The sequence below is a fragment of the Protopterus annectens genome, chromosome 7.part0, assembly GCF_019279795.1.
Source record: "Protopterus annectens isolate FY-2018-M chromosome 7.part0, PAN1.0, whole genome shotgun sequence".
In the NCBI taxonomy this organism is placed as follows: Eukaryota; Metazoa; Chordata; order Ceratodontiformes; family Protopteridae; genus Protopterus; species Protopterus annectens.
In genome coordinates, this window is record NC_056739.1 from 1,474,718,781 (window position 1) to 1,474,746,141 (window position 27,361).

Here is a 27,361-nt window from a genome sequence, read left to right on the forward strand (position 1 = left end):
ATATATATATATATATATATATATATATATATGTGTGTGTGTGTGTGTGTGTGTGCTGTAAGAACATGTTGTGTGACCAACTGTTGCAGAATCCCCAGGTGTAACCCAACATCATACCTCAGGCACACATACTACCTTAAGGTACCATGTTGGTGATACCAACCCATACAGTCCGGGAGGCCCAAAGCTTCACTTGTATAGCCACCCTAGATGTACATCTCTGTTTATATGCAATTGCTCATTGCATAGCATATCCATGGCATCTACAAGTGATCCTATCCCTTCCTATCCTTACCTACACCTGTACTGTTGTATTTACCTATGACATCCCACTGATAACAGAACTGACAGGGTTCTTTGCTGGGACCCATCTTGTCTGGCATCTACTTTTCTGAAGTAAAAGCCAATACCAAAGGCTCTAGCTAAGTTTGCAGATGACTGCAAGCTAGGAGCAGTCACTGAATTCCCAGATGACTTTGCCATCCTGCATGAAGATTTATACCAAATAAATAACTGGCGCCAAAATCATGGACTGAAACTAAATGCCTTTGGGAAGTCATCTACCCCAGAGAACTACAACATTGACTATATGCACCTAAGAGTTGACCCAGTTGTTCAGGATATGGGAACTTATGTGGACTGTGACCTAACTTTTGACTAACGTGTGTCCTATATTGCACAGCTTATAAACAAAGGGATTGTGTCTAGATCTAGGGACATCATTGTCCTCCTGTACTCAGTCCTCATTAGGCTGGTCATTGAATATAATGCCTCCTTTGGCATGTGTCTGTTCAGACACATTTAGCAAATGGAATGCCAGCAGAGACACCTTCCTAAAAGAATACAAGGTCTAAACAACATGTCCTACATGAACCAGCTCAGAGCCCACAGACTGTTAAAAGATGACCAGTGTTTGGCATAAAAAGCATCTTCTGACCCAGTAGTGATGCATCAGAATACTCAGTCTAAGGAACTAAACCTCTTCTGCAACATCAACAGAACGGTTTAGATGGGCAGGTATATCTCGCTGCTTTAGAACAGACTCACTCTCCATATTCATGCGCAACATGGATCTATGGATGGGAAACAGAAAATTTACAGATGGACAGCTCCCTGTACTACTAATGGAAAGAGGCAGGTCCTAAATGCTTTATCCCCCCCGCATGGGTCCCCTCAAATGATCAATGATATGATCCCATTTATACTCAATAGGGTAATATAAAAATGATTGACCTTGGTAAGGCCAGTCTCTAATCAAACAGAGTAGGTTACTTCTAGCACAAAAAGGGAAATTGACTAGGCTTAAAATGGCCCACAAAGTCAGCTAGCCTGGTACTTATCTATGCACCTATAAGGTAGCATACTGTTCCCAGCAGTCATCAGCCAATAAACATGTGTCTTGCTCTAGTGGGAGTCCTAATGTCTTTCTGAGGGAATGGATATCAAAAGTTGGAAAAATTAAGCCACAATGAGAATGACATTCTACTATAGCAATTCAGAACCAATGGCCACCACCTGTTAGGGAGGGAGGGAGGGTACTCACCAGCCACTGCAGGACCACATCTGGAAGACAGTAGTCCATGATGTCAATGCTGTTGGTGGGCGGATTTCCACAACATGGTAAAGTCACAGGCATGTAACTGACATTGTCAGGTGGGCCTACAAGAGAACATGCATCATAGCAGCACAGAAGTTAAGCACAGATGGTGGGTGTTGGGGGGGGGGGGTCTCCCACTGCAAACCTAACTGATGAGGAGGAGTCCCCTGAGTCCCTGTATGGAGATGATAAGAGCACAGGTATCACACCTGGAGCACTGGATATAGGCTCCAGAAGTGGAAAGCCATTACACAACTCAGAGAAAGAGAGATGCACCAGGTTAATAACCACAATGTACTGTATGGAGTGGTATGATTATGCTCCAGTATCAGGAAGACGACAGACTAGTTAAGCACTTCTGTAGCACAAGACCTGGTCTTAACAATTGCTAAGCAGTGCCCTAAGTGCTGTTAATATCGGGTCTCATAACATGCACTAAGACCCGCCAGTAATGGCCATAAAACAACAGTGGCAGAATTTAAAGCAGCTTAGTTTCTGCCTGCTGTCTATGCCAGTAATCTGTCCCTGACTTTCTCTCTCTTTCCTTGATGTAAAACACCTGCTGCTATCTGTTTGACAGCACTCACTAGGTACTTTAGCTTTGAAAGCTGATAAAACACTTTGTGCTTTTTTTTCTCTTTTCTTGTCTAACAGTAGCAGATAAAGCTCCGTGCACTACAAAGAATAATGGGTGGGTCATCAACCCTAACCTTCTATTATTACTTCTTGACATGGAGGCCAAGATTCACCTCTTGAGCTCTGTTCTCTTGGTGAATTTCTTTTCATCCACGTCTTGAACTCCTAATAATACAGTTAAAATCAGAGACCTGATCATAATCTTCTATGTTTATCCGTATAGCAGCCATGTACTGTATGTTGGAATGCAACAAGTACCACTGTGCATGTTTCCCATAGGTACATCAAGTGTGCATAGATACATACATACAAATATTTCAAGCATGGGCAGTAATGCCCTTCTAGCCTACCAATATACCAAAACAGTTGTTCCCATAATAAATGTATGCACCCAGAAGTGGCAACAAAGGTATATGCCCATTTTATATCAATGTAGTGTTTACTGCCAGTTGCATTCATAACACAAGGCCTCACATGTGGAAGGGAAATAACTTCCATACAGAGTATAACAAGAACCACCATAACCACCATAGCTGCCTTGTCCAGTAATGTTGTTTATGGTTATGGGCAGATACATACACAGGGAGGTTATGTTGGGTGTGTTGGTTTGTCACAGGGTACACTGGTTACTCCTGCTGGTCTAGGGGTCTATTATTCCAACTGACCTGATGTTTGCAGTGAGACAGATAGTTGAGATAAGTTACAAATGAGTAAAGAGTCCAACTGGGAATTCTTAGATTTGGAGAAAGCATATGAATAGATCCCAAGAAAGCTGATATGGGCAGTCTTGTGATGGTTTGACGTCCCTGAAACATTGGTAGAGTTGGTGCAGGCTATATAAAAAGACCCAGTAACTCAAGTATGAACAGTGTTTGGACTCAAAGATGGGTTCCCAGTGGGAGCAGGTGTGCATCAATGTTCGGCTCTGAGCCCACTGCTGTTCATACTGGTGAGAGACTACTGTAACAAACAGGTCAAAGGGGACAGGTCAACAAAGTTGCTGTGTGCAGACAATGTGGCATTACAGGCAGACTCCGAGCAAGAACTTCTGCAAAGGATAGAGGAATGGAATGCAAAACTGAAGGTGCATAGTTTGCAAATTATCACAGATAAGTCAGTTATAATGGCGAGAAATGGGGGAAATCAGAATAAGCTGAGAAATGAGATAGAAGGGAAAGTAGTGGAACAAGTTATCAGCTTCAAGTATCTGGGAGGGGTGGTTCAGGAGAAGGGAAGTTTGAATGAGGAGGTCAAAGCTAGATTCAGAAGGGCTGCAGCCAACTGGCATAGACTGTCAAGGATAGTGTATGACAGAAGAATGCCAAAGAAGCTGAAAAGTAAGGTGTACAAAACAATGGTGCAACCAGTACTGCTGTATGGTACAGAAATTGGGCAGTAAAGGCAGAGCAATTGAGGAAGTTAGAGGTCATGGAGATGAAGTGCCTGAGATGAGTGATTGGATGCACAATGTGGGACAGACAAAGAAATAAGGATACCATAGCAGAAGTCAAAGTAGCTCCAGTTGTAGACAAGGTCAAAGAGAACAGATTAATGTATTTCAGGCACATGTGCAGAAAAGCAGAAGACAATCTGGTGAAGAAGATTTTGGACAGACAGGACGAAAGCAAGAGGAAACAAGGGTATCCAACAAAGAGGTGCATAAACTGTATGAGAGAAGACCTGAGACAATCAAGCTTGAGTTATGAAGACGGAAGGAGAGTGGTATTGAATCGAAAGAGATGGCACCGGTTGAAATGGCATCCAGACCCCATGTAGAAAATGGGTAAAAAGGGGGTTGATGATGATGATGATGATGTGTATTTCACATGGCTAGCATCTGTGATGCATTCAGTGTGTCTCCTATTTATCTCTGGGCAGTCACACGTACCTTAATGTTCACTGGTATATGAAAACAACACAGTCCTCCCAATTCTGTGCGTGGATGATACACATCAACCAGTACTTACACAGTATCTTTATCCACATAAAATGGACTGCCAGCTGTAGGTCATTTAGCTGGTGGTATGTAATCCATCAACAGTATAGTTTTTGTTCGAGCCACCAAATTGCGTTACCAGGTGATAACAGCACTTACAGTTACCAAGTACTGGTTCACGATTACTGCTATTGCTGCTGTTCTGGGAATGTCTGCTTTTTGCGACTCTGAAAGTTTCTGCATGCTGTGTACTATTATAGTGACAAACAGCTTGTTATGTGCCTAATCGATTAGTCTTGACTTCCTTTCAGTGGTGCATATTTGCATGTCATTATGCACTCATTAGACTGTGCGCCTTTATTTGCAAGTGATTTTATTATCATTTGCATGCATCATTTCCTAGGCTGGTTTCCTTGCTGCTCCTTAGTGTTATACCTCTCGACTGTCCAGATTTTGGAGGAACACCCATACATGTTCTCAAGCTTTTCCATCCCTCTGAAAATGTGGAATTATTTTGAGAAGTTCTAAGGTAAAAAGCATCCCTAATTTGGGTTTTTCTCCCTAAATATTTCTTTGGTCTGTAACTCTGGGGGTGAAATTTGAGAGGTATGTATCTTACTATGAATCATAACCTGTCTGCATATGACTTTTCCCCCCTCACAGTTGTACTGTGTACTATACAAACTATGAATCTTGGCCTCTATTTAATAGTTGCAATAAAAGATAAAAGATGTATACAGAAGAACAACAGTGTTACTAATACATGTTATTACGCATACTGAACATACTTACAATTAGTATTTATAAAAAGGAATGTGGTTTACCTAGATACATTTATGAGTGGAACTTGGGTTGAATAGTTTTATGTGTTAAAAGGGAAGCCAGAATAACACAATTCTGAGGCCCAGCTACTGCTATTTACCATTGCATTTGCCTTGCTGAAAGTTATATTTAAAGTGTGGCCTTCAGACTTCTACAAGGAAGGGTACCAAAATAAAAAAAAGAAAGTTAAAGCTAGAAGCTCAAATGAGGTTGAAGGTAGTGAGGTATAGGATAGGTCTCACTAATAAATGAAGAATAAACAAAAATGAATATTTTTGTCTATATAACTCTGGCTGAGCTTTACATATTTTTGTTAATGTGAAAATAAACATTTTTGTAATGTTCTGTTTGGCTGATATACTAAATATTTTCCTTCTGACGTGTGGCTTTCAAACCCCTACATTGAAAAGATTCTCAGAGATCATCTACTTCAGTGTCTGAGCTCACAAACTGGGGGACCATTAGAAATGACAGTTACTTACCAGGAGATAATTTTAAGAAACCCTGACATTAAGCTGGCTAGCTAAGCACAAAGGCACGTTATTTATCCTTGCCACCTTGCAACCTGTTTCTCTTCATTCTTCCTATACATTTATACACGTAGGTGATGCACAAATGGTCCACACTACTACAATGACAGAAGATACAGCAACAAGCACGCATGGTTTATTCTACTTCATTTCTTCAGAGTAACTTACGTTTTCATGGTTAATGTGTTTGAGTAGTCGAACTTCTCTGTAAGCTCTTTTTGCATGAATGAGAGACTGGAATGGACGATAGAGCTTTTTTATAGCAACTTTTTCTTTTGTCTTCTCATCTATAGCACCACTGAAAGATATACAAAGAAAAGTTTAGAGCTGGTTAGAAACTATACAGACCTCATAGACATTACAGTTCACAGGACATTTTTTTTAAGCTGGTACTATTTCTAACAAACATACTTATCACATTTCATAGCTTTTTGAGCATGGCCACATGGACATAGACATAAACTGATTTTAGGTTACAGAAAATCACTGACCGGATAATATCAGTACTAAGTATATTAAAACTTGGCTTCATTTCTTCAGCAGAAATAAATCTCTCCCAGCTGTTGAAGAAAGCAAAAAAAAAAAAAAAAATCACGTTCTCATCTTGCAGCACAGGGAAATATAATGTTTTGGTATTATTTATGTATAGCTGGCTTTTATTGTGAGTAAATAAGCTTTGGGTTGTAAAATGTAGCTGTCTCAAATGGGAAATCACTTCTGTTAAAATGAATTAATAAATGGTAATCTTAGCTTTAAATTTTTTGAAAAATAGAGTAGTGTAAAATAAAAATCAGGCTATTTAACAACAAGGGCACACGGTAGCCAAGCTGCTTTTTAGTTTGTACAACAATGTTCTACCAGTCCTCCCCTTAATCACATAATGTAATCACTGATATGATTTAAAAAGGACTGTTCCCCTAACAAACTTGTAAAGAGGTCAGCTTATTTTGATCATGTCCTTTCAGCTTTAATCGTTACTGGTTTTATTTAACATGATAATGTAATGAGAGTGTATTATGCATCAGTTCTAGGAATGGAAATTGAACTGTGATTTCTAACTAAACATGTACCACCACAGTCATCAAATGATATATATTATTGTCTGTACTAAGGCTTTACCTTCTACGTCAGATTAAACGTGAAACTTAAAAAAAACAGATACAAATATTAAGGTTTAATGCAAAATATGGAGGCCTTTTATTCCCTGTCATATCATAAATGCTAAAGAGTGAATTAGTGAAGTGAATTTGCTGTGGCCAGTCTGCGGTTTATAGTAAAACTGGTCAAACAGGGAGATGGTTGACAATTACATAAATACGTTCTACAGATATCCTCTTAAAATGTGAAGTAGCAGTAAGGTCATTATATACACTAGTAATTCACCGCATATTAGACTTATAAGAGAGACTCCTTACAGCATCTGGGCAGAGTTAGCAATATTGATGTTTTTTCTAAAACCCTACTTAGCTTGATATAAGGTGTAACTATTTTGATAAGCAGTAGTACATATCAAGTTTATGTTTATGTAGGGAAAATGTAGTGCTTAAAATCTGAAGTGTATTTTTCGATTAAGATAAACATTCTCATATCTTCTAAAAAGTCACTGAAACTTTAATGCCAGTTTATCTTCTAAGGCTTCGGTGTGCAGAATATGGGTATGAGATATAAGTCACCACTATGCACTTAGCCTCAATTTCTAGTACACAGAGCTGATAGCATAGAATTTCACTTAAAGATACAACAGACAGTACCCCAATGCAGATGGAAAGACAAGTAAACAGCTCCAATTCTGATGCAACAGGTGAAAAGCAAATATTATGCAAGTACAAGGTAATTATGAAATTGAAGAAAACATTGCACTGCTTAGCACAAAATGGAAAGTTCTGCTGTTATAAATTAGAAATATTTATATAAAAAGATGCAATAATTTTATTCATAGGCATATACTAGGCTAGTGATCACCTGGGCCTTTATAAGCCTAGCCATGTAACCCAACCCTACTGTGTCCCTATGCATCATGGGCATTTATTAGGAAGGGTATATAGTTAGGAAATTTGTAGAGATTATGTGGGGGGTATGTAGGTTTGGGCATACTTGCTGTCTGCCTCTGTCTATCAGAGACATGGGGACCAGATCTGGGGTGAATTTCCAATTTCTCATCAATTGGTCAAGGTATGCTTAAATAGAGTTAGGGATGGATTCTGCTCTACATGAATGGGGGAACCTGTTCTAGAGAATAGGGATCCATGAGACACATAGTTGTCATCCATCATGTCTTATTTATGTCACAAGCAAAATTTAAATCCTTGAATCTAGTGGTTCTGATGCTGTTCATTTTGTGGATGTGCAAAAGGGCCATCAGTGCTAGATCCGATGATGCCATGTATGACAGGCATAGATCACATCTCAGTAACCTGTAGGAAACTGAGTATAGAGATAGGGCTTTAAGGCAATCCATGTAGGACAATCTGTTTATACCCTGGGTTCTCCTGGTAAAGAAACTCTGTGGCTATTTAGGAGGCATCCTGGGATATTGTCAAGGCCCACTGAGGCTGTGTTTTTGGTCTTAGCAAGAACTGCTAGGACTACTTCCTATTAATAGTTGGGGGAGGGAGTTATGCTATTAGCTATTGCTCAGGGAAGGTGGACCACTGACCATCAGTTCGGCACACTGCTGAGTGTGCCTTTGAGGTTTCGGAAAATGATATAGAAGGTCTTGTGGTTGTCTTTAGCCTGTGAGGCTATAATGACCTAATAAATGGTCTTGTTGGATGTAATTAGTCCTCCTATTTTCCTGATTAATTTAATTAGTGAGGTCCTATCATAATGGTAGTTGCTCTTCCTGATTTTAGCAATGGCTTTTTTTCCTTTTGTTATATATCCTATTAAGGTTAGGATTTCGCCAGTATGCTTTGATTTTAGAGTTTGTTTCAGGCTTACTTCTAGTAGCCATTTACGTGGTTGTACATGTACAGGGACACTGTGAACATTTCCACATAGGTTTCTGTGAACTCGGGGTTAGGAGGGGCACTGAAGTTTAACAAACTATCACGTAATAGGATGTAATTTGCTTTGGAATAGTTACTAACTGTTACAAGGTTTCATGGGGTTAATGAGCTGATTTTTATTATGCAGAAAACAGATTTGTGGCTGACCTCACCAGTGAGGAAGTGACCCTGGTGATGTACAACACTCTCCTATATTGGTGAGTACCAGGTCCAGCATGTTTGAATCTCTGGTGGGTTTGAGAACTATCTGGTCAAGAATATTTAGGTTAATAAAGCCCAGGCATTACTGTGCTTGTGAGTTTGAGGCAGTATATGTTTCCTAGGCTATAGAGGGGTAGTTAAAGTTTTCCGTAAATAGGATATTTGGTTTAAAGGTGAGTGTCTCCAGTAGGTCTAGGTACCAGCTATAGGATTCTAGTGACATAGAGTGTGACCTATATCTTGCTAGGATATGGTATGGGACTTTGTCTATGGTGATTTGTATGTAGATAAATTCCAGAGCACCATCCTGTCTTACCAACCTAGAGATATACTTGTTACTATTATAAATTGAGACTCCTCCACCTTTTTTCCGTGTCTGTGCAGCTGATAGTCTAAATGTGGGGAAGGCATTGAAGCCTTGCAGTGCCGAAGTACTTTCTGTGGATTTAAAGCATGTCTCGGTAATGACACAAATATCTATATTCTCCAGAGTGAGTAGAGCTTGTATGGTATGGTATGGAGTTTCTCGTTTAGACTCCTAGCATTGAGCAGTAACGTCTTTAGGTTTATTTGGGTTTTATTTGCTATGTCGGTATGATTGACAATTTGGCATTGCTTAAAAAAGGCTCTAATGAGGTAGATAAACTTTTAGCCACATTTCAGAAGCCTATGGAAGACAGGTGCAGACCATCCTTTGCAAAGCAATGTGGTTTGTTTACCATGGCCTCCCAAGCTGACAAATACTGAATCTTCCTGGAAAGTCACCAGAAACTAAGCCAATTATTGAAGTCAATCATTTTTTGTTGGTAATTAAAAGCAGCTGTGCATCAGAATGATTCTTTCTAGTAATCTGGAATTTATGGGTAGTGTGGCTTTTTGATTTTGTTTATTTAAAATTCTTGATTTTGTTTATTTACAGTAGAACTGAAAACCTCTACAGATATCAGGTATCAGGAATTGTACGATGCATCTTACCCTGAAGAATTGTGTTTGAACATATCCTCACATCCTAACTTTATATCTAACAATGAAGACCTTCCTTGGTGGAATTCATATTTCCCACTGACCACCATTCAGCACAAATCTTAGAAGATCCACATACAAGGACATATTGGATGGTGCAGTGGGACAGCGGTTGTGTTGTTCTCCTGTTTGATTCTCGGCTGGAGTGCCTTCTGTGAGGAGTCTGCATGTCCTCTCTGTGTTCATGTGGGTTTCCTGTGGGGGGGGGCTCCAGTTTCCTCCAATGTTACAAAGACATGCATCTGGACCATTTCTCCCTGGAGCCTCCACTGAAAATTGGCCTAGTTCCAAGTCAGATTTTCATGGTAAACAAATGTTAAATAAATAAATATTCATACCTCTTCATACATGCAGTGACATAACATGCCAGCTATATATAACCATAAACATTCCCATACCCAGTCAGTTCTTTTTACTCTACTCATACAATTTGGATGGCAATCCTTGCTGTCATTTGTGAAGAATTGTATTCATGTGCCTAAATTAAATCTCACTAAGTCCCAATTTGGCAGTCAAATTACAAGCTTTTGATCCTTCTAATAGAAGAAAAAAGAAAAATATTTCACAGACAAATCCTGGGTGGTCTTATCTGAAGCTTTGACTGTGGAGGAAGAAATCACATTGTGTATGCCATAACAATTTAAAAGGTGATTTATTTAGTTATTTTAATCGTTATGTGACCCACTTGCTGGACACTGTGGAGATGAATTGTGTATTTGAGGCAAAATATTTACTTAATTGTTTTCTGTGCATTTACTCCTTGAAATAAAAGGTCTGATAGTTCTTTTTTTTAATGCTGCCTTCTCTTTGGCAGTGGCAAGGATGTTTTAAGTGCATACATGCTGAAAGATATGCTCAGTCCTGGGCCCACTCTTGTTTGGCATCTACTTTTCCGAAGTACAAGCAAACACAGGAGGGTTATGGCTGACAAAGTTTGCAGATGACTGCAAACTGGGCGCCATAGTAGAAAACACATCTGACACAGATATCCTTCAGAAGGGTCTCACAGAAACGGATAACTGGTGCCAGAGCCATGGCCTAAAGTTAAATGCCAAAAAATGCATAGTCATACCCTTCGGGAAAAACAAGGTTACCCCTAGCTACCAAATAGGTGGCAATCCACTGAGCATAGAAGAAGTTATCAGGGACCTGGGGACCCAGGTTGATAGTAGTCTGTCATTCGACACCCATGTAGCTAAAGTAGTTAGGAAGACCTTCTACATTGCCCACCTTATCATGAAGGGATTCTCATCTAGATCAAGGGAGGTCATAGTCTCCCTATACTCATCACTCATCAGACCAATGATTGAGTACAATGCCCCATTCGGAATGTATCTGACCCGACACTTGCAGCAGCTGGAGAGGCCACAAAAGTTCCTCACCAAAAGGATAAAGGGTCTCAAACATCTGTCCTATGCTGCCCGACTGAAAGAACTCCAGCTCTATTCAGTGCTCAGAGGTGACCTTTGCCTAACATACAAGGCCATGTCAAACCCAGATTTGATGAATATGCTTCACCTCAAAAAATCTAGATCCGTCAGAGCCACAAGGGCAGACTTAAACCTCGACACGGCTATTAATAGACTCGACCACGGCTATTAAAGGCTGGAGGGATAGATTCATCACCCAAAGACTCCCTATGCTGTGGAATAAAATCCCGGTATATGTGAGGCAGAGCACCTCGCTGGCCTTGTTCAAGAGAAATCTTGACCAATGGATGGGAGATTGCAGATATACCCCAGGGATTACCTCAGTGTCACTGCTCAACAGAGGCACAGCAAAATAATGGGTATAGTTCCCCATACTAAAGGGGTGGCGTAAGCCACAAAACTATGGGCTAGGCTTGTAAATGCCCTCGGGCAGATAGCCTAGTATGAACCTATGAACCTATGAACCTATGTATTACTTTATTATTTTAGCCACTGTGGGACACACTGGCTGGACAGTATTAAGCAGAATATGTATAACCTGTGTAAAAATAAATAATACCAGATGTGCATTTTGTACAGTAGATGCTGCTGAAGGAGTATGTGCAACATGGAAGTCATGGCTGTGTGTCAAAGGCATATAAACCAGTCCAATACCTATTGAAGGATGACATGAAATAGTTATCTAATTATAGCATGTGACACATCGATAGGCAGTGCTTACAGTATGGATTGTATAACACACCACAGGTGATGCATACTTTCACTGACAACAGTAGTAGCAGCATACAGAGATAATGCACATAGTGCTGTACAACTGCATAACACTCTCAACGTCGTTTGCATTCTGAGTATCAGTGGTTTTGAACATGCATGTTAGACCCTAGCGCATGCACATGATGTAACATCTGTCATGATGCTATCTAAATTACATTGCAGTTAGTAGATGCATATGTCCACAACTGAGCATGAGCATTTTTTGTACCACAAGGTCTACAAGTCATGTGCCCATTGTGTGGTCATAGTGTGACCAAGCAACATGTAATGAATTTATGGCATGGTGTCTGGACACATATGTGTACTCTAGCATTACTCTGTCACATATGAATATTCTCTGTGGCATGCAAGCAGATGTAGTCAATGTACCGCCTTGTGGCATATATATTCTGGACATGCCAAAACATCATTTCTCCAGATGTGCATATCTGCCCATGTTGTGCCCAGTTTCCAACAAATCATAAACAATCAAAAAAGAGCACCATTCATTTTTTTCATGGACAGTATGTGCAAAGATACATTGATGTTTACTGTATGTGCCATACATATATATATATATATATATATATATATATATATATATATATATATATATATATATATATATTACTGATCTCACGCACACACTCAAATATATGCGCACAATACTTTTTCAGAACTGATAAAACACGTGCCTCCACAGTACTTGTTAACTGATAACTGTTGTTTCCATCTAGCTGGAGAGTATGTTGCACATAGCAATATAATTCTGTATTGTGTTTCCTATGTCTGGCATGTATTGCAGTAGCATATGTTTTGTGTGGGCCTGATGGAGCATGTAAACAAATGAAGTGTGGTGACATATGTTCTGTGTCTGGCCTGCTGGAGCATGTGCAGAAATGAACTGCAGGGAAATAGAGTGGCCTAATAGAATGTCAGCAAAAATAAACACAGAAATATCCTAACCCATTACTGTTACGCATATAAGTATATTTTGCTGTCATGTGCAAGTGTCCAGAGCTTGTGATCCAGAGATACCTGAGCATGACAAATGTGTGGCCTGTCATACCACGCCACTACTTTGTAGTACACATAACCTTGTTGTGTGAACCTTAAAGGTAATTCTACATACACAAGGAAGAAACTATGTTTTATATAGATATATATATATATATATATATATATATATATATATATATATATATATATATATAATTGTAGCTTTGTGTAAATAGCAGTTAGGTGGTTATAAGAAATATGTGGAACCACAGACAATCTTGGCTACCAGGAAAGAGGGGCAGCCTAAAAATGTTGCCAAAGATTCCAAAGACAACCACAAGGCATTCTATAGTTATGTCAAGAATCTAACTGGCGATGCTCAGATCTGCTCTTGGCTACAACAGAATGGCATTAAATATACTGATCCCAAGGATATTACCAATATCCTGACAGACTTAGTGCCAACTTCACCCCCCTCTCACCCCCTAAAGGACCCATCTCAGTACCAAAAGATTGCCAAATTCCGGTAATCACGGCCACACAGGTAGAAACTGCACTCTCCAAAGCTAAGAATACAGCACCCATGGGACCAGATGACATCTCAGGCTGTGTACTACATGAACTCCAAAATGAACTGGCACCTCACCTAAGTGTCATGTTTAATCATAGCCTCACCTCAGGGTTTGTGCCCACTGAGTGGCGCACAGCTACAGTTATCCCACTCCACAAGGGGGGATCCACCTTGGATCCTGGGAACTACCATCCCATCAGTCTGATGAGCCTGATCTGCAAGGGCATGGAACGCATTATCTTGGAACTTATAAACAAAGACATTGGCATCCTTCAAACACTGGACCCTACCCAGTTTGGGTTCGTGAAGGGCTGATCTTTTCTCCTGAACCTTATTGACTTCTTACTAATCAGTCTCCAGAGCTGTGGATGAGGGTAAGGCTGTCCACACAGCTTATCTGGACCTCGCCAAGGCCTCTGACACCATCCCCCACTCTGGAATCATAGATAAACTTACTAAGCTGGGCATAAATCCCTATTTCACTCGATGGGTTGCCAACTGGCTTACTGATAGAACCCAGACTGTAAAAGTAGCCAACTCCAAATCCAGCTCCAGACAAGTGACAAGTGGAGTACCTTAGGGTTCAGTCCTCTCTGGCTAACAAAGTTCGCAGATGACTGCAAACTTGGAGCCATTATTGAATCTCCAAATGATGTGGATATTCTACAAAAGGGCCTTACAGAAACAGATGCTTGGTGCCAGAGCCATGGGCTCAAACTTAATGCCAAGAAATGTATAGTTATCCCCTTTGGGAAAAAACACATACCCATGAATTGCCACATGATGAGAGACTTAGGGACACAGGTGGACAGTGGTCTCACCTTCGATAACCACATCACCACAACAGTCAGGAAATCCTTCTATGTGGCACACCTCATCACTAAGGGCTTTTCATCCAGAAAAAAGCAGGTCATTGTCCCACTGTACTCATCCCTCATTAGACCTATTATAGAGTACAATGCCCCATTTGGTATGTACCTCACAAGACATCTGCAACAGCTGGAAAGGCTGCATAAATACCTCACTAAAAGAATCACAGGCCTAAAGCAGATGTCCTATGCTGACCATCTAAAAAAACTCCAGCTATAGTCTGTGGCATATCGTCTACTTAGAGGTGATCTCTGCTTATCATACAAGGCCATGTCAAACCCTGAGCTGTTGAACATGCTCCACTTAAAGAAATCCCAATTCCTCAGAGCCACATGCTCCAGGGATCTAAACCTTCATAATGAACAAAACATGCTGGAGGGATAGGTTCCTGACCCAGACACTCCCCATACTCTGAAAGAGACTGCCCATACATGTCAAGCAGAGCACCTCCTTGGCCCTCTTCAAAAGGAACCTTGATGATTGAATGGGAGATAGGAAATTCACCCCGGGGATCACGTCAGTCGCCCTGCTAGACAGGGGTCCAGGGAAGTCAATATTGTGGGATGAAATATCCGGGGAATTGTTTTGGCTAGGCTTGTATAGGCCCTAGGGCCGATAGCCTAGTACCAACCTATGAACCTAAGAGGCTGACCATTCATTTAGTGAGAGAACTGAGTTGAAATAATGGAAACTGCTGATTTGTAGAGTGAACTGGTGAAGGAAATTCTTCCCTTTTGTAGAGCTGGAAGTAGTATGCTGTATTATGGTGCTGAAACGGTTAGGGCCTAGAGAAAGGGCAATGATGGGGTGAATAAGATGTGTTCCTATGTGAGACGAACCAGATCTAGATGAGAAGGATCAAGCAAACAGTGACACAGCACATAGGAATAAGGCCAACAAAAATAACATGATTGTAGGGAAATTATTAACTATCAGTGGAAGGTGATCTGAGATCTGGGTATGCCAAAACTGAATTACAAGGTGAAAAATGGTTTATATGAAAGATGAATCAGAAAAAGAGGTAGAGAAAATAAGTGAGTGTGGAGAGGTAAAATGTGGCCTAATAATCATTTTTTTTTGCATTCTTTGTTTCCCTGACATCAGCATATTAAAGAGAGACAGTGTCATTGCAAATACCTAATTTTATCAGGCCTTTCTGTTGACAAACTTTAGTAAATGAGACAAATATGACCATGTCCCTCCTGACAATTTATTACAAATAAGTTTTGCTACAGTAGATGATAGAATGTTCCAGAGCATAGCATTCTTTATATGTTTTTGGATGTCAGGACATAGTAAAATCATAGATCAAGTTGCGACTTATTTTAGTACTGTATATATTCTTATTTCAGCACTTGTGATGATGCAAGGATAGTTTAAGATAAGTTGAAGTTGCTTCATCAACTTTCAGTTAAGTGTGTGTGTGTGTGCGTGTGTGCGTGTGTGTGTGTGTGTGTGCGCACACGCGTGTGTTTGTGTGTGTGCGTGCTCGCATGAGCGTGCGTGCGTGCATGCGTGAGTGCATGTGTGTGGGTGTGTGTGTGTGTGTGTGTGTGTGTGTGTGTGTGTGTGTGTGTGTGCACGTGAGCTTTAATTTTAAATGATAGAAGTACTAAAAGTTCCAACTACAAAAAAATCAAACCCAATAAGTCAAAGATTTAAAAGACCCAAACCCAACACATTGAAAGAGGTACAAACTTTCTTCTATAGATCCACTAACCCTGCCACTAATTCCAGCCATACATCATTAGAATAATGGTAGTGTTACGAGCAGGGTTTTTCAAAGGCCAGGTATAGGGTTGGGATTAGGAGCAGGGTTATAGTTAGGGTTAGGATTAGCACATACTAGTGAGGTGATCACCTCACTAATACATAATAACCGTGACCGTAACCCTAGCCCTACTCATAACACTATCAATGCACATAACATTTTAGCCACAAAGCGCATTTATTAACACACACGCACACACACACACACACACACACACACACACACACACACACACACACACACACACACACATACACACACACACCTCCCAACTTAACCCCTACTCTAACAACTCACACTTCAACAAAGACTCCTACATACTATCCCCTTACCTAACCCTAACCTACACACAATTGTATACACACACATTCCCACCCCTCTAATCCCCAAAGCCACACTTCTACAATTCTGTGCATTGGGTAAAATGCACATTCAACCTTATGGGCACACTCACCAAAAGTTCAAATGACCATTTGATCTTTTGCTAGTGAGCTATATATGCAAAACCTCTCAGCTATCCAGATTTTTGCTTCATCTTTTGGTTTGTCTGACTGTCTCTCATAAAATTTTGGGTTTTCTGGCAAATCACTGAGGACTGAAGTCACTAAACAATGACAGGCATTTGAATTTCAGACTTCACAGCCTTCAGAAAATGTATGCAAATGCAGAACCTGTTATTCTGGCAACATTCTAAGTTTATAAGCGCAAAATTTAAAATCTGTCCCTATTTTGGGGCTTTTGTCACCCCATTATAATTGCCTTTGTCCAGATTTATTGTGCTAGGAGATTGAGAGGTATTATTCTCAAACAAAATTTTATCTATAGTTTGAAACACAATTTTGTATATTTTATCTATAGTTTAAAAATACTTTTTCTTCATGTAGCAGGACAGAACCTTTCCCTTGATTAAGTCATTAGCAACAACACTGCCAACATTAGCAAACTTTTAATTCTGTTAGTGTATCCAGCACTGCATCTAATTTTAAAATGCCTTACTAACACTCACAGCTAAAATGGTCGCACAGACCTTCCAAGCCCATTTGTCATGTGAGCAATGTGTTTAGTTTGACAAATTGGCCCTTTGCTTCCTGGTAGTATAACACCACCAAGAATGAAAACAATAGTATTATTACAGTGAGACAATCTTCTTCTTTCGGCATTGTCCCGGTTAGGGGTCACCACAGCAGGTCATCTGCCCGCTCATGATTGGCAGTGGAGTTTTACGGTGTCGAGTTGCCAGCCCGGCACCCAACCTTCCACAGAAGGCACACACACACACACAATCACACCTAGGGCCAATTTAGAGTGTCCAATTCACCTACTGCATGTCTTTGGGATGTGGGAGGAAACCAGAGCACCCGGAGGAAACCGACGCGACCACAGGGAGGATATGTAGACTTCGCACAGAAGGCACCCCAGCCGAGGATCGAACCAGAGAACCTCTTGCAGTGAGGCAGCAACGCTAACCGCTGCACCACAGTGGCCACCCATTACAGTGAGCCAATGACTTACATTAATGTAAAGTACTTTACTGTTCATTAATAACCCGTGTTATTATAAAAGTACCTTCATATAACAGTAGAAATGTCTTGTAAGCAGCCTATAGAACTAAGTAAATGTGACTTTAATAATATTGCGAAGAAGCCTTTTTGAGAAGTAAAAGAAGATAAAACGAAGACATTACATGGCATGAGTATCTTAGCAATTATATCAATGGGATAATTGTGGTGATTGTTAAAAGAAAGTATTTTCTTGTAAACTGTATGACATAATCCACATGCCTGTAGAAAGAACACCTTTAAAGTGAGTTTAAAAAAAAGTAGTGATTTGGACAGATTATGGATAAGGGTGTAAATGAATGGAATGCCCTGAATGTAAAGACTTTGAAACAGTTCCAGTGATTTGCTGTGGACATAAACACTATATATGGGTCTACTTCAGAAGACTGACAAACCAAAAGACTGAATCCCAAAAGACTGAAAATTCAAAATACTGAATGATGGAATATGTTCTTCTCCACTGTTATGCAATCTTAGAGTTGGCATATAAAGTTAGCAGGGGGTGTGGGGGGCACAGCCCCACACATGAGGGTTGCAGGGGGGCTTGCCGCCTGCATTAAAAATGTGTTCAGTGTCTTGAATTTTCAGTCTTTTGGGATTCACTCTTTTGATTTGTCAGTCTTCTGAAGTAGACCCAAAACAAGAAAATATTGCAACATGGAAAGTGATAACATACGACAAGAAAACAAATCTTAAATGTAACAAGGTAGTAGAATTGATAAAGGTAGCAACATGTGTAAATCAGGAATTAAGAAAGATGAACCTAAATATAACCATTATGTAAAGAAGAATTTTACAAAAGTGGAAAAGTTAAGTTAGATAAAACTTGCAAGAGCACTGCATATACATGTGTATGAACAAGTGGGAAAGGATGTTTATTCGTTTGGGATGCTGGGAGTCAGAGAAAACAGGAAAAGAAATAAAGAATGTGAAAGTGATGGTTGGTGAAGCAAAAAAGAGAATGGTGTGGCAAAGGAAAAAAAAACAGTATAATGAGAATAGTTTTGATGACTCTGACCTTGATTAGCATCTTACCCTCACCAAGAATGATGCCACAGTATAAAGACAAAATGATCAATTTTAACAATTGGATAAAGTATTGGTGTCATTCAAAGGGGATCCAGTGTCTGTCAGCCTGGGATGACATGCTCAACAAGCCACGTTGCTTCACTAGGGATGGCTTGCACCTGTCACCCCTGGGCTTTCGAATACTGGCTAAGGCTCTTGCCACCCCCATAGTGCCTTTTTTAGGCAAGGCTCAAAAGACAAACCCACCTCCATAGACAATACAAGGAAAAAGAAACTAAGGGTAATGCTGCTCAACGCCAGAAGTCTAAACCTCAAAATGCACGCACTCGAGGCTCTCCTCAGTATGGATAACATCGATATCTGTGCAGTAACAGAAACCTGGTTCAAGGCTCCTGAAAGCACCCCAGCACTACCAGGTTATACTTCGTACCATGCTTTTTGGCCACAAAACTCAGACCGAACCACAAAAGGAGGGGGAGTATCCATATAAATCAAAGATACCCACACCTCCAAGTTAGTAGCACTGCACGAAGCATCGGAGACCATCCATGTGCAACTAACAGTGGGCAAAACTGCCTTTCAGTTTGTAGCCTGCTACAGACAACCCTCCCAAACTCAGGAACCCCTCTCGGCTTTCCTGAGAACACTGGAGAATATGAAGGTCTCTCCAAACACCATTATATTGGATGACTTCAACTTCCCAAACATTGACTGGGAAAACTACTCAAGCCCCAACGCCCTCGCCCAATGGTTCCTAGAATTTATAAACTCAAATGCAATGGAACAACTGGTCACCACCCCCACAAGAGGGGAAAACATATTGGACCTGGTCATCACCAACATGGGGACTCTATGTTCCACACCAGAGGTATACCCCTCATTGGTAAGGTCAGACCATAAATTAATCTCACTGGACATCCATATCCCATCCCCACCCCCAGCCAAGGTAATCACGGTGAAGAACTTCTCAAAAGCAAACTTCACACTTCTCAAAACCAAGGTGGTATCCTTCAAAGCCCCCGGGCCAGTGGAAAATACAGCTCAAACCGCAGAATCCTTTACAAACGCATTCTATGGACACCTACAGGAATGCATGGATCGTGCTATCCCAAATAAAACCAAGACTCACTCCTCCAAAGGCAGGAGAACTGTCTGGTGGACCCCGGCCATAAATAAGCTATACAACAAAAGGAGGAAGCTACTACATGATAGAGCAAAATCCCAAAAAGGGAACGCATCTCTGCTCAGTACTAGCAAGAAGCTACGATCCCTCATAAAATCATCTAAGGCCAGCTTCGAAAGAAAAATTGCACAAGACACTAAAGACAATCACAAGGCCTTCTTTAGTTATGTCAGGAACCTGGGTGGCAACTCCCAGATATGCTCTGAGTTAGTGCAAAATGACAAAAAATACACTGAACCCATAGACATTGCCAACATCCTGGCAGACAGGTTCAGTGCAAATTTCTCCCCCCATCCCCCCAAAAGAGCAAATGTCCATCCCAACAGAGTGTAGCCTCCCTGACATCACAGATGAACAGGTGAGAGCTGCCCTCTCCAAAGCAAAAAACACAGCATCAATAGGACCGGACCGTGTCCCGGGCTGCGTCTTACATGAGCTTCAAGAAGAACTTAACCCTCACATAAAGTCACTGTTCAATCTCAGCCTTACTACAGGATATGTACCCAAGGAATGGCGTACAGCAACAGTGGTCCCACTCCACAAAGGTGGTGCCACAACGGACCCCTGAAACTATCGCCCTATAAGCCTGGTCTGCAAACCTATGGAGCGTATCATCATGGAACTCATAAACAAAGACATCGGGAACCTCCAGACACTGGATCCTACCCAATTCGGCTTTGTTAAGGGCAGATCTTGCCTCTTGAACCTGGTCAACTTCTTTGAAACAGTTATCAGGGCCATAGACGAAGGGAAGGTAGTCCACACAGCCTACCTGGACCTCGCAAAAGCCTTCGACACAATACCCCACTCGGGCATCATAAATAAGCTCACAAGCTTAAATATCAACCCCTATGTCACAAGATGGGTTGCAAACTGGCTCAGGGATAGAACCCACATGGTCAGAATTGCAGGTGCCATGTCAGACTCTAAACCAGTTACAAGTGGCGTCCCACAAGGCTCAGTCCTGGGGCCTCTCTTGTTCGGTATATATTTCTCTGAGGTACAGGCTAACACGGGAGGACTATGGCTGACCAAGTTCGCAGATGACTGCAAACTGGGTGCCATAATCGACTCTCCGGCTGACACAAGCATCCTCCAAAAGGGTCTTACAGAGACGGATAACTGGTGCCAGAGCCATGGCCTAAAGCTAAATGCCAAAAAATGCATAGTCATCACCTTTGGGAAAAAAGTGCCCACAAATTACCACATAGGTGGTAATCCATTAAGTACGGAAGAAGTAATTAGGGATTTGGGGACCCAAGTAGATAGTAATCTCTCCTTTGACAATCACGTTGCCAAAGTGGTTAGAAAGACTATATATAGCCCACCTTATCATGAAAGGTTTCACATCTAGATCAAGAGAGGTCATTGTGCCCCTCTACTCATCACTCATCAGGCCCATAATTGAATATAATGCCCCATTTGGGATGTACCTTACCCGACACCAGCAGCAACTGGAAAGACCCCAAAAGTACCTCACCAAGAGTATCAAGGGACTCAAACAGATGCCCTATGCAGTTCGGCTAAAGAAACTCCAGCTCTACTCAGTTGCCTACTGCCTACTCAGAGGCGATCTGTACCTGATGTATAAAGCCATGTCCAACCCAGAATTAATGGACATGCTCCACCTCAGGAAATCCAAATCCCTTAGAGCTACATGCTCCAGGGACTTAAACCTCAGCACAGAAATAAATAGGACATGCTGGAGGGACAGATTCATATCCCAGAGGCTCCCCACACTCTGGAACAAAATCCCAGTCCAAGTTAGGCAGAGCCCCTCACTGACCTTCTTCAAGAGAAATCTTGACGAGTGGATGGGAGATCATAAGTTCAACCCTGGGATCTCTTCTGGGTCCCTGCTAGACAGAGGCACAATAAACTAACCGTAAAAGGGCTATCTTCTGTGACCTACTATTCAAAGGCACAGTCTACTAATCTAAAAGGGTGGCGAAAGCCAAACACACTCTGGCTAGGCTTATAAATGCCCTAGGGCAGATAGCCTAGTATCAACCTATGAACCTATAAACCTAAGTAACTTAATTTCTCAGGAAGAAAAGCTGGATAGCCCTGCATATGCTTAATGATTTTTAAGGCAGGCTTGCTTGATGGATATAAATGTTAATCATGTGGAATGTAAACATTATGAGAAAGGATAACCCAAGGAAAAGTCATACATATGAGTATGTGTTGATATATTGACATGCACAAGCATCGAAACACAAGAGATTGATGCTCACTCTTCAAAAACATACTTACCAAACAAATGAAAGGATCAAAACTCCATCCGATCATGACAGGATAATAAATAGTTTCCATTTCTAGTCAATTAACCAAAATCCTACCTCTAACTTCAGACACAGTTTGCCTGAATAGTAGTAGCATTGCGGAAATGTATTTTAATAAGGTAAGGTGTAGGGCTGGATTTAGGGATGGGGAGGGTTAGGTTTAGGGGATATCGAAATGTTTGGCTTTAAAACACAATTCCAAACTTACCTTAACCACAAGCAATCAGTCTTACTTCTTATAACACCTCAAGCATTGGCTGAATGGTGCTTTCAGTGTATTTCCAAAGCAGTTCTCTCTGTTAACAAACTATTCAACAAAGTGAAGTGCACCCATGCATGAAAAAATATCCATATATATATGTACATATATATATATGTGTGTGTGTGTGTGTGTGTGTATGTATATATATATATATATATATATATATATATATATATATATATATATATATATATATATATACATATGTGCATGCGTGTGTGTTTGTGTGTGTGTGTGTGTGTGTGTGTGTGTGTGTGTGTGTGTGTGTGTGTGTGTGTGCTTGTATATACACACAAATATATATATATATATATATATATATATATATATATATATATTATATATGTCAAACCTAAAGGTCATGTTATATTTTGAGTAAAAAAATAATAACAAAAAAAATACCCAACCTAAACAAGTGTCCTCGATGTGCTAATGATTGTTTTAACCTCTCTCAGTATAGGTGTCCTGTGTTTCTCTTCATGAGTTGGGATAGCTGGTTAAAAAATGTTTCTGTGCGAAAAATCTTCTGAAGCTGTTGTAACTAGATAAAAACGTTTCTACACAAAATAATACTCTGAAGCTGTTATGGTTCAAGTTCTTTATTCAGGTTAATTATCCAGGCAGGTAAACGTAGATCAGGTTAGATAAAATTACATGGCAAATGCAGCTTCATCTATAATGGCTTTTAAAACCATGTTTACAAAAGGAATTGATGTCACATGGAATTTTCCTTAGACAGAATGTAACTAAAGAGGATAGTGGTGAACTGTATGTGCTTGGATCATTTTAAACGGTAAATGTTTTATGATGTACAAAAAAGAATTTTTATTTTTTATTTTTTATTAGTTATGTTTTGATCTTTAAGATGATATAACCCATATATAAAAAAAAAATCTATTAATAAATCAAAACACCACCAAGAATTGGTGCCAATCTACTAAAAATGTCAGTCATTAAACACACCCACTGTGACATCAATTCTTGTTGTAAACATGCCTTTAAACCCCATTATAAATGAAGTCATTGCTTGACTTTTGAAGGCAGTGATTACTTTCTGATCGACTGAGGTTGACATTGTGCACATCGATGTTTAGGTGTTTCAATATATTTCAGTACTACTTGTTTTTGTGACATGGAATTGTTATTGTTCCAGAACTGCATAAACCACTGTTAAAAGTATGGTTAAAATGGACACTTTATATTTTATTTGGGTTAATCTATTAAATTACTCCCTAACAAACTCATAATCAATAAACAGTGTAATCAACTATTGGGCATTTGCCATAAGGACATCAGTTGAAAGACAGTATTTTGTTGAAATAAGTTTCTAGGCTAGTATAGTCCATTTTTCAGGTTAGTGCTGAATTCAGGCCTATGTTACAAATCTCTGTGTTTGCCCATACCTTACTTGGATAGAAGGAAGTTTCTCTGTTCACTTGTGAGACAGAGGAGCTTTGAGCAGCCTATCTGTCCCTGGAGGAGAGGTTTCAGCCCAGAAATTAGCAGTTTATTGGCCATTTTGGGCTAATTTCTATCTCTTTCATTTCCTTGCTATAAATACCATATTTGTCCGGTTTTTGCTGGCAGCCGTTAGCTAGGGTAAAACTATTCCCGGCTCCACAAAGAGTCCTCTTCAATTTTTCCCTTGAAACTAGACAAACTTTCAACTTAAGCACTCAAGCCATTCATTTCTCAGCCCGGCACGTGCTCAAAACTTATAGCAAGCACTTATAAACCCTAGCACTAGACCCTCCTGTACTGTACAGAAGGACAAGGCTCTTTATTCAACCTTACCAGTCATCCAGTAAAACAGTTCACTGTACCTATCCAGGCATGTCCAAAGGGCAGTTTCAGGTGTACTCTCCAGTCCAACTGGTGAATCTGGGCATTTTGAGGCAATGTTACAACTGCCTCATGTACACAGACAACCCCTCCTCCTACTACCAAACAATAATACATGCGAGAGATGCAGTTATACAGCCAAACTATAGGCTAAGCTCTCTCAACCCAAGACTGGATCAGACAGTCAAGAGGAGAAGGGAAATACTTGCATCACACCACCAGTCTTACATAGACCCATTAAACCAGCACCGGCAAAAAGCACACATAAATACATGGAAACATACTCGGAGGCTCTAAATAAAAATCTGCAAAACCTATGGACTCACATCAGAATTTTACAAAGCATTTTCCCCCTTGATAGCCAAACTACTATACTATACACCAAATTACATAATAAATTATAAAATAAATGATATCCACTTTAATGCCTCAAAAACCATCTTTATATTAAAAGAACACACAGACCCCAAAAACCCCAACAGCTACAGACCCATCTCCCTCTTAAATATAGATACTAAAATATTTACCTCTATACTTGCAAACAGAATGAAAAATCTGATAGAGAAAATCATCTCCCCAGAACAATCCAGTTTTACGCCACATAGACAGACTAGTGACAATACATTAACATTAGATGCACTAATATCCTACGCTAACCGATACAATAACAACATCTACACAATGGTAGTCGATGCCCACAAGGCATTTGATAGGGTTAACCTAGAATTCTTACTCCAAACACTACCCTACTTTAATATACCCAGTAGATTCATTCAGATCATCCAAACTCTTTATAGCAACCCATACACATATCTATATATAAATAAAACTTGGTCAAATAGGATTCTAATAAAAAAATGGAACAAGACAAGGATGCCCATTATCACCCTTCCTGTTTAACCTATACCTAGAATCACTCTTTCTATACATTAAACAAAATGCTTACCACAATCCTTCATCAACACACAACTTCAAAATATACCTCACTGCATTTGCGGATGATCTGAACATATACTGCAATACATCAAATTCAGATATAAAAAAAATAATAGCTGTAACTGAACATTTCTCGACCATGTCTAACTACAAACTAAACCTCAATAAAACTAATATTTTCCCCCTAAAACACCCAAACTCATCTCACTAATACCATTGTTAAACACAATAAAAATAAAAGAAGAAACTAAATACCTGGGAATCACCTTTTTCCAGAATAACAAAGACTTCTACCAACACAATGTAAACCTTAAATGGCAAAATATAATGCAAGACTGTAAAAGATGGAACAACCTAAAACTACCATTCTTGGCCAAAGTATCAGTAATCAAAATTAACATTTTACCTACACTAATGTATATATTCATGACATCACAGACAATAATACATAATAAATTCTTCAAACAAATTCATACCTTCCTAGCAAAATTTATATGGGAACTCAAAAATGCAGAATCTCCTATCCAAAATTAACACTCCCCAAAAGCAAAGGAGGACTAAATCTACCAGATTTTAAAATGCACTACTCGATCATTAACACTAACAGAATATTAAGAATAGCTGAACATAACCCATCAATGGAAAATTGGTCTCCTCTTTGGGTGACAATCTATTATAGATATATTAAAGCTTTAGGTTTCAATCCCAAAGCACTTCCATTCCTGAAGCAGAAAGAAATACAAACTTGTAACATTATAGAGCCCTTAAAACATTCTATCAACTTAGTGCAAAAACACTTTCAATTCTTGAACCTTGGACAACCCATGACAATACTACAACCCCTTCATAAAAACCCAAATTTAAAAATAAACAATAAGATGCTGGACTTAGTCCATTTTCCCAGACTGAAATATAAAACAATCCAAAATATTTATCCTTACCTTAACTGTTCAATACAAGAAATGAGGACCAACTTAAACCTCCCTAAATCACACATAATAATCCTAAGACAAATCAAAGAACTGTGTTCCAGTTACCTCCAAAATGCTACTATGACCAACAGTGACATAGAAACTTGTAGCAGGTTTTGGAAAACTATTACCACAACAAAGAAAACTTATTAATTCATATAAAATGACAAATGAAATCAAATACCAGAAACACCTCCTCTTCTCTAACTACTGGAGAAATATTAAACCATCCATAGATGATCAGCAAATAAGCCAGGCAATCAATCTAACACTGAAGATTATACCCCTTAAAAAGTTAGCATACACTCAGCTCATGATCAGTAATAATGCTTATTTTACACCTCCAATCCTACACAAATTTAACACATCAAAATCACCTTTCTGCCCACACTGTAAGGACCAGATAGCTGACTTAATCCATGTATTTTGTAAATGTGTCTATAAACTCTGGAACTCTCTCAAGGTACAATTACAAAAAAGGGTTATCAAACATCAACATTAACTTGGGAATTCACTCTATTACACATTCTCCCACCCAACATACCAAGAAAACAAACAAATACACTTTTAACAATCTTCCTACTAATGAAACTGTATATAGCTTTTAAATGGCTAGATACGATAAATATCTCTTGGGAGGGTTTTAAACAAGCAGCTATACAACACCTTTTAGCTCATAAAATAGTAATAGATAAAAGAAACAAAAACATGAAATCTGAAGAAATTTGGGAACAAACCTTTAATATCATATTAGCATAATTCATCACACAGCAACTTAGAAATACACTCTAATGGAACCGAAGAACACATACAAGTTTAGGTATTAAATAATAACTTGGATATTACGAATGTATATACTGTCTGTATAACTGTGGAATTAACAGTGAAAGCATCGATGCACATAGTGTAAATAGATATGTTGTACGGCCTATATCCTGTGGTATTGACATCAATGTATAACATATATATACAGTCATGTTGTAAGATGGTTTTTATCTGTGACATTTATTAATGTAAAAATAAAAATAAAAATTATTGAAAAAAAAAAATCTGCAAAACCAACAGAGACCTCCAAAGCAAACATCCAAGCAACCTCCACCCCCCAACACAAACCATGAAACACATACTTTACAAAACCAGTGTGCTA

At 39.6% G+C, this 27,361-nt stretch overlaps 1 protein-coding gene across 1 annotated transcript in view; it reads right to left on the reverse strand.

Moving 5' to 3' along the window:
* Positions 1 to 27,361, reverse strand: part of LOC122807086 (mitogen-activated protein kinase 12-like) — a 672,606-nt gene that overhangs the window by 550,959 nt on the left and 94,286 nt on the right. The window contains exon 3 of the mRNA XM_044078025.1: positions 5,690 to 5,819. Within this exon, the coding sequence (XP_043933960.1) occupies positions 5,690 to 5,819 (130 nt within the window). The remainder of the gene's footprint in view (positions 1 to 5,689; positions 5,820 to 27,361) is intronic.